At 34.3% G+C, this 9,142-nt stretch overlaps 2 protein-coding genes across 2 annotated transcripts in view; both read right to left on the bottom strand.

The window, feature by feature from the left end:
- The window catches only part of LOC107713460 (coatomer subunit delta-like), a 7,455-nt gene extending 1,934 nt beyond the window's left edge, over positions 1 to 5,521 (bottom strand). The window contains exons 1-8 of the mRNA XM_016518970.1: positions 5,330 to 5,521; positions 3,921 to 4,184; positions 3,656 to 3,835; positions 3,337 to 3,539; positions 3,093 to 3,257; positions 589 to 754; positions 270 to 417; positions 49 to 157 (exon numbers count right to left, since the gene is read on the bottom strand). Of these exons, the coding sequence (XP_016374456.1) occupies positions 49 to 157; positions 270 to 417; positions 589 to 754; positions 3,093 to 3,257; positions 3,337 to 3,539; positions 3,656 to 3,835; positions 3,921 to 4,184; positions 5,330 to 5,332 (1,238 nt within the window). The 5' untranslated portion in view covers positions 5,333 to 5,521. The remainder of the gene's footprint in view (positions 1 to 48; positions 158 to 269; positions 418 to 588; positions 755 to 3,092; positions 3,258 to 3,336; positions 3,540 to 3,655; positions 3,836 to 3,920; positions 4,185 to 5,329) is intronic.
- Positions 5,522 to 7,088: 1,567 nt separating this feature from the next.
- The window catches only part of cryaba (crystallin, alpha B, a), a 3,802-nt gene continuing 1,748 nt past the window's right edge, over positions 7,089 to 9,142 (bottom strand). The window contains exons 2-3 of the mRNA XM_016518971.1: positions 8,004 to 8,126; positions 7,089 to 7,549 (exon numbers count right to left, since the gene is read on the bottom strand). Of these exons, the coding sequence (XP_016374457.1) occupies positions 7,358 to 7,549; positions 8,004 to 8,126 (315 nt within the window). The 3' untranslated portion in view covers positions 7,089 to 7,357. The remainder of the gene's footprint in view (positions 7,550 to 8,003; positions 8,127 to 9,142) is intronic.

Below are 9,142 nucleotides of genomic sequence, written 5' to 3'. Positions count from 1 at the left end.
TATATATATATATCTGATCTTGATATAGATCTCTGAATAAGCACTTACGGCAGAGGGATAGTAATGACAACATCATTGAGTTCAAGTCCCTGGTCCTGAAGCTCATACTCAATGTTGACGTCACAGCCACTTCCACTTTCTGATGGCCAACAGTTAACTGAGAGCACAAAAGGTACACGCATGATTGAAATGTTTGTGAAAGTGCAGTTCTACTAAATCCTCGAGTTCTATAACTTTACCAATTAACACTTAAGTAAGTCAAGACTCACTGGTTAAAGGAATGAGGGACTCATCTGTGCTCTGTAACCTCCATTTCAGAACCCCCAAATCACTGTTGAGAGGAAAGGACTTGTCCTGGTTTTTCAGAACGATCAGGGACTCGTTGGTAAACAGCTTTTTATCAACATGAGGATGAGTCTGAAGAATAAATAAAACAATGTGAGTCACATGGCCAAGACAAAAGATTTTTGAAGGTCTGAACGTCACTGAGGGTGCAGTGTTCTTTTCTATAAATATCAGACTGTCAACAACTTTCCCTTCAAAATATATACTGAGATCCTGACATGCTGTGTTGTGTCTCACACACACCTGTAGTTGGGCTCCCTTCTTGTCATTGTTGTTGATGAGTATGGAAATGCGGCCATTTTTTTCATCTGTGACTTTCAGAGTGATCATGCCCAGAACCTCCATGTTCTGCAGCCCACCATCCCGACCACAGGTCAGAGATATCTTCTCCTCCACCCTCAAATGTACACTGGGAAACAGAGTTCATAAGCTATTAACAATTGGCTTATTTATCAGAAAATAATATCATTATAATATGAAAATACAATACCGTTAACACAATACAAAAGCTTGCGGTCAATAGGATTTTTTAAATATTTTGCAACCAAGGCTGCATTTGCTTAAAAAACCTACAGTAAAAACAATAATATTGTGAAACATTAATATTTAAAATAACCCTTTTCTATTTGAATATATTTTAAATAGTGCTGTCAAACGATTAATCGCATCCAAAATTAAAATGTTTGTTTACATAATATATAGTATACACACACAGTATACACACACAATGTAAACAAACTTATTTTGGAAGCGATTAATCGTGATCATTCGTTTGACAGCACTAATTTTAAAATGTGATTTATTCCTGTGATACAAAGCTGAATTTCAGCAGCCATTACTCTAGTATTTATTGTCACATGATCCTTCAGAAATCATTCAATCAAATGATCAATGATGATTTGGTTCTCGAGAAAGATTTCTTAAAATTATGAACACTGAAAAAGAGTTATATTTTTTTTTCAATAAGTTACTTTGAAAAAAATAGTATTTTGTGGAAACCGTGATACACAATTTTTTTCAGGATTCTCAGGATAAAAGTTTTTTTTTTAGCATATATTTTAGTGTCACTTTTCATCAATTGAATTCATCCTTGCTGAATAATATTTCTCTCAAAAAAAGAAAAAGAAAAAAAAAACCTGACAAACTAAGTGTAAGCAGGGTTGTACGTTAACCTTTTGTGCACATAGCACTGGTGCTACAGAGGTTGAAAATATTGTAGCACAAGTATAAAACGTCTGTTATCATATCTGAAAACAAACACAAGTAATGGAGTTCATCACTTAAACAAACATTGATGTTCCAAAGAGCACAAAAAACACAAACCATCACAAAAATTGTTTTAAACTAGGGCTGCACGATAAATCGCATGCGATATTTAACGCGCATTTTGTCAGTAAAGCCGGTTCTGTAATCAGCCGTAAATCTCGATCACGTTTTCACATGGAGAAGCATTTACTACACAGAGCCATTGTTCACTGACAAGCTGTGCAAAACCACGATCATATTTTGCGCATGTTTTGCGCAGCTCGTCAGTGAACAACGGCTCTGTGTAGTTAATGCTGCTCCATGTGAAAGCCTGCACGTGATGGAGATTTACCACTGATTACAGAACGGCTTTACTGACAAGATGCGCATTAAATATCGCATGTGATTTATCGTGCAGCCCTATTTTAAACAAAACGATCTGTTACGTACATACTAAATTTGTCTTAATTTGCTAAAAATGGAAGAGTGCAGAAACATAACACCACCTACACCTCAACAAAACATAAAATAAAAAAGAATGGCAGACATTTAGGCTAAAGTGGGTGAAGATAGAAATCCTTGTCATTATTTTATCTTTGTTATGGACCCTTTTCACTATACACTATATTTTGTATTATATTACCTTTGCATCAAATTACAAAAAACGAATTAACACTAATGCGAGGGTGTTTCTAATACTGCGTCCATGGGAGAGACGGTAAATTTGACATCGTTCTCTCTTCTGACTGTCATTATCAGTCTCTCTCTCTTTTTTCTTTTCTTTTTTGAAAGTCATGAAAACATTATCGTGGAGTTTTTCTTTTGCTATTTGAGCAAATGGGAATGCAAAAAAATATATATATATATTTGTGGTAGTCTCCCCATTCACCACTATAGATTTACCCATGATCTATGATGACTTCCGCTGCTGAGAAACCCGGAAATGTGAAAAGGGTCTATTAAAAAAATAAGACCGTTTGGTAACCCACATTCTTCAAAATATCTTATTTTGTGATCAGCACAAGAAAGAAATGAATACAGGTTTTGGACAATGTGAGTGAGCAAATAATGACAGAAATGTAATTTTTGGGTGAACTATTCCTTTAATGACAAGCAGCAGCATGTTTAGTAGCTACTGTCCCTTTAAGAGCTGCACGCATCAGTTTCTCTCTCAACTGTTTTACTTTCATTTTAGACATAACCAACTGTGTTTAAATGTAAACCTTGTGTGTTTTTGACAGTATTAGATGCTAAATCAATCAGACACGAAAAACAACAGTAATCAGGTGCTGTTTGACAGGCTCTGTGCAAGTGCTTCAGGTGTATGCGTTCAGAAAATACGCATGTCAGAACAGCATGTGAATTAAATGTTTAAGCAGATGCAAATAATGTACTTTTGTTATTGTGCATGACTGGCAGCCCTGTGTAAGTAACTTTGGTAGTGTAGGTAACAGTATAGAGTAAAATGTGCCAGATACTGAAATAAAATGAGTAAGTGATACCTCTCTATATTCACTGGAGGCTGAAGGACTTTAGATGCCTCTGATGCCTTCCTTCCTGCACTGGATGTGATGATATTTTCTCCTTCTGACTTAAGTTTGTCCACAAAGTTATCAACCTCTTTTCCTTTGACACCCAGCTTCAGTGCTTTACTGGACCCACTCGGCCTACAGGAAGAACAGGGCAGATTAACTTCTGTATGCTTATGTATTTAGATATATCATAGACCACAGTTACTGCTCATACCTGACTGAAGCAGGAGCCACTTTGGGCTTCTCTGGCTCTATTGTATCAGTGATGATGGTGGCTGATGTGACGCTGCTCATTCCTGAACTTCCAAAACCTCCGAAGCCTGGCGATTTCTTTCCGGCACGTTCAGCATCTTGTCTTGCTCGCTGCAGCTCTTTAGCCTTGCGTTTCATCTCAGCCTTTGCTTCTCTTTCTTGGGTCTGTTACAGTGGAAAATTGAGAAAAACAGAGAAAATTAAGAGTTGGTTCTATACAAACTTAAAGCAGAGAGTAATTTAGCTCTGGATATTTCATTAAACTTAAGAGAATATCGGACCTCTCTGACAGCCCTGAAGACCTTCTCTTCATGCGAGTCCATCTCAGTAAAAGTGCGAATCTGTGCCAGGTTAACGTTCTCCCGGTAGCCCAGAGCTACAATCTCATCAAATGCAAATATGATATCAAAACAGTGCTCTGAGATCTCGCTTTCCTCCAGCACTCTGCAATATTCAGGGATCTGGAAAAAACACAGAAATCAATCACTTAATTCAAGACACATCCAAGAATGGCAATAATTGGAAAAATAAAAAAGTACGTTTTACCACTCGGGAGAAAAGTCTTAGTGTCTCCAAGTCCTCCAGAATGTTGCTGTTCTTTGTAGTGATCAGAACCATGTAGAGTTTCTCTAGGGGCTGGTAGACATAGCGCACACTCTCCGTTTCCACAAAAGTGTGCTGCTTTCCTGTATTCATCAGTTTGGGAAAGGCAGCCAGAAGACCCTCGACACGGGTTCGCGTCATCTCTACGAATTGTCGTGACACTATGGCTTTTCCTGCCTTAGTGCACACCGCCGCTGCCAAGAGCACCTGCAAAGATTTAAGTGACGTTAAAAACCTAATCAGATGAAGCACAATTAAAGACTATCTATCTATAGACATATATTTCAAAAATGACTATCAAGTTACATTACTAGTGCAAATAATAAAATAATACAAATGGACCATCAAAAGGTCATTTAAGATGAAGTGTGCAAATTTCTGACTTGTAAGTTAAGCTCAATGAGCCAATATAAATGCAAATTAAAGTATAATATATTGTTGTTACTGTTAACTAAAACTATTAAAAATGCTTTTTTTTTTTAATTTAAAATAAAGCTGAAATAAAATAAAATATCAAAAGTTTAAAAACTTCAGCTTAAAAACTTAATTTTGTAGAAGTTGTTTTGGCAATTACAAGAAATCACATCATTACTAAAATGAATAAAACTGAAATTTAAATACATTTCAGCTAAACAGAAATATCTAAGAAAAATTAATAAAAATGACAAAACTAAATTACTAAAACTTAAACTAAAATTAAAATGAAAACTGAAAATATTAAAATAAATGTTAACTCAAAATATAAATACTATAATAGTATAAAAAAAAATACTAAGAGAATGAAGTTTTGTTTTAGCAAAAACATGGGCTAAAACAAAGACAAAAAAAATCACTTAGATTTGCATAAATAATATTATACAGTAATGCTATGTTGTGTTCTAATGATTTTTTTTTTTTATAAAACCAGAATTAAATTTTTAGCTATATAGGTTTCATGATCGACAGGTCATTAATATTCCAGTCAACATCTGAATTGTCAAAGTCAGTTAGCTAACCTGTTATCTGTATAGGCATTCAATATTAAAAAAAAAAAAAGACAAAATAAAAGGCAATGTACTATATCAACGTTTTGTCATATAGACAATGATTCGTTACTTACTTTAACTGTAATTATCCTGGTGACAATATAATTAGCTAGCTAGCCTTTAGCTGGCTAGCTGTATCATATATCAAAGACTATCTAGCAACGTTTGTTTACTTTTATAATGTTATTTCATAACAAAAACAGATGGGATAGACACTGTATAGTAACTGACACTAGAAATTAAAAGAGTTTTACACAGTAGGAGTTATGAGCTATAGCGCTAGCTGCTAGCTCCATCCTGCTAAATACACAAAACAAACAATCATACCATTTCTGATCCGTTTCAGACGAGGATCCAGTCAGTAGACTCAGTCACGGACACTGTCTGTCCAGCTGTTTCTACAACACAAGATGTCAGAAAGGTGACTTATGCTCTGTTTTAACAGTAGCATATAGCTTGACTCGTAATATTGAAGAAACAGAGCCACGTCTTCAGAGTCCAACCGGAAAAAGTTGCGCCGTGTCAGAAACAGAAGAGAGCTGATGCAGGAGAGACGGCGACATCTACCGGCGGAGAACAGCTACTGCGCATGCGAACAATAAACTTCACACATACTTGCAGACTTCTTACTGATTTCATGGTATGAATGGAGAAAATACACTACCGTTCAAAACTCGGGCTCGGTAAGATTTATTTATTTATTTATTTAGGATGTATTAAATTGATCAAAAGGGACAGTAAAACATTTATAATGTTACTTACATTTATATTTCAAATAAATGCTGTTCTTTTAAACTTTCTTTTCATCAAAAATCATGAATTTTATTTATTTATTTATTGTTTCCATAAAAATATTAAGCAAATCATTTCTAAAGGATTAGGTGAGACTGAAACCTAGTAATGCTGCAAATTCAGCTTTGCAGTACAGGAATAAATTAAATGTAATTATATATTAAAATCATATGTTAAAAAATAATAACAAAACACTTACTAATAAAAACTAATAAAAAAAACTCCTATTTTAAATTGTAATAATATTTCACAATATTACTATTTTTACTGTAAAAAAGAAGAAAAAAACATTGTTGAGGGGATGAATTATGAGAAATAACATTTAGTCAATTTTTTATGCTTATTTTGTCTTATTTCAAATAATTTTAAGTCACTTTGAGGCCCCTTGGATGTTTTCTGAAGGCCCCGTCCCAATAGTTGAGAACCACTGAAATTTGAAAGAATTTATTTATTTAGAATTTATTTTGATTTCTTAAGTAAAACAAAGAAAAGTGTGAGGTATTTTGATACAATTGTATATATTTTTTAAACCATTTAAAACAAATAAGGGTTTAAAATCTTAAAACAAAATATTTATCTTTTGAATTTTAACATTCTATTGAAAGGCTAAATAAATCAATAGATGTGGTTTATATTGCAACTGCTACAAATAATCTGACGTCCACAGAAGACCAGATGTCCTTCCCTGAGAGGGTAATGAAGAAGTGGAAACCATTTATTTTTAGATTTTTTTAATGCTGAAAGCAGCTACTTAAACAGTCACGCTTACTTGTTAGTTGTAACATGTCACTTTAAGAGGTATGGAAAATAAAATACGAAGCACATTGGGAAAGACTGGAATGAATTATTTCAATAACTACACCCCTGCCATCAGCAATCCAAACTTATATATTTTTCAACGTGATGATCCATGGTGTCTTCTTACACCACTGACTAAGACAATTTGTCTTACTGTGTCACAGAATCAATGTCTACAAGCATCACATATATAAGTTTACAAGGTCATCTTTATTGCTGTCCATTAAGTGCAACAACATCAGCAAAACACATATTTAACTTGGTCTGTTGGTTTAGACCCCATAAACAAGTGCGGCATACTTTACATTCAGATGAACAACATATGCTGAAAAATCACAGATGAGTTCATTATTCCAGCATTTATTTTTATTTATTTTATTTATTTTGACCTGGGGATTTATTAACTTCAAAAACAGCGGCCAGTGCTGCACAACATCCCACTTCAATACTGCTTGCTCTCAAAGCCAAAGTTACAATCATAATCCAAGTCAACCACATAATTACATGCAACGTCCAAATGTAGGCCATAAATATAACAAACCAAACCCAGCTCCAATGACAACCTGCGTTCACTGACCTAAAGCACTGACTTACTGCGCGTTTTGCATGATATTGTATTGTTCACAATGGACAGGTGTATTTCTGGTTATATTACTTTGGGTCTACTGTGTTTCATGAATGCACATGGTCTTAATACAGTAGATGATTCTCTCAGTGGTGGGTTTTGTTTGGAGATGATTGGCAGAGGTGCAGCTGTCAGCATGTTTACTTCTGCGCTGGTGGCTTCTCTCCACAGGTGATGGAGATGTTGCGTTCAGGGATGTCCAGTATGTGGCGTAGTGTGCAGATGGTCAGCACACCATCAGAGGACAGAGAAGCAGTGATGGCACCTGGATCTACACCAGCGGGGATCTTGTACTTCCTGTAAAACTCCCTTGCCACAGCACCATGCTCATCCTGTAACAGAGACAGATACTGTTGCTTCGAACTGAGGTGTATCAGTAACACAATAATGGCCATCAGGGTTATGCACCATTTAGAATTCAGTTGAGAATGTTTTCTTGAATTTGAATTGTGTTGAACTGAGATGGAAAACAAACTAGAACTGAAATTTGAATTTAAAACGCAGAGTTTACGTAAAATGAAACTTTTAACAAGAAAAATGAATGATGTCAAATTAAAACAAAGTTCGAAAGTCTTGATATTTGAAGGTTTTTAAAGGCTTTTCCTTTGGGCATGGCAATTCAGTTAAACTGAAACTCATGAATTGAAAACAAGCTGCATTCTATTTCAATGTTCCCCAATCTTGAATATTTGATTTCCAACCTTGTTTTTATAACATAATATTACAAAAAACACTATTTAAGTTCAAAATGGTGAATAAAATGAAGGTGAGTTTGTGTTTTGTTACCTGCCGTTCGTCATGTTTCCCATAAATCTCAATAAAATCATCATTGATCTTGACCATCAGTTCGTCTGGAGAGAAGTGCTTCACATCCAGGTTGATAACAAACCGATCTCTATCCATTCTCATCTGTGCGGGAGAATATGGCAAACTTAATATGCAAAATCTCTGAAAACATAGTTTCTAATATTGTGACTGGCTTATTTGGAGTTAAGACTTTTCAATGTTTTTTAAAAGAGGCTCTTATGCTCATCAAGGCTGTAATTCAAAATACAGTAGAACAGTTGTGAAATATTTGTATAATTTTACATATGTTTTTAATATATTGCAAAAATGTCATTTATTCCTGTGATGGCAAAGCCGAATTTTTACCAGCCATTGTGATTTCCTTCAGAAATCATTCTAATATGCTGATTTGCTGCTCAACATTTATTATTATTATTATCAATGTTGAAAACATTTGTGCTGCTTAATCTTTTTGTTGAAACAGATCATTTTTCTTCTCAGGATTGATTGATGAATATAGAGTTTAAAAGAACAGCATTTATTTGAAACAGAAATCGTTTGTAACATTATAAATGTCTTTATTGTCACTTTTGGTCAATTTAATGCAGTGGTCACCAACCTTTTTAGGCCCAAGATCCCTGACCTCGGCCTTTATGAAAGACAAGATCGACCTATTGAAGAATTGATAGAAAAAGACATCCCAGATTGTACTTCAAATTTGAGGCCTTTTACTTAGTATTTTAATTAGTGATGCGCCGATCATAGCTGATTCGGAATTCAGATTTTCTTTTCTTTCTTTCTTTCTTTTTTTTTTTTAACTAGCAAATTGGATTCGGATACTGATACTGATTTGTAAGCAAATTAATTTATTGGCTATTTGCTTTATAACATATGGAAGCCCGTTTCCGCCACTGAATAAAAAAATATAATTCTGTAAGTCATAATAATGAGAAACTTTCTCAAAATTATGACTTAGTATCTCGTTATATTGAGAAACTTTCTCGTAATAATGAGAAACTTTCTCGTAATAATGAGAAACTTTCTCGTAATAATGAGAAACTTTCTCGAAATAATGACTTAGTATCTCGTAATAATGAGAAACTTTCTCATAATAATGACTTATTTTCTCATAATAATGA

The sequence above is a fragment of the Sinocyclocheilus rhinocerous genome, unplaced genomic scaffold (genome assembly GCF_001515625.1).
Source record: "Sinocyclocheilus rhinocerous isolate Xijiao unplaced genomic scaffold, SAMN03320098_v1.1 scaffold689, whole genome shotgun sequence".
NCBI lineage: Eukaryota > Metazoa > Chordata > Actinopteri > Cypriniformes > Cyprinidae > Sinocyclocheilus > Sinocyclocheilus rhinocerous.
The sequence above is the reverse complement of the archived record's forward strand: the minus strand, read 5'-3'. Positions and strand labels throughout refer to the sequence as shown.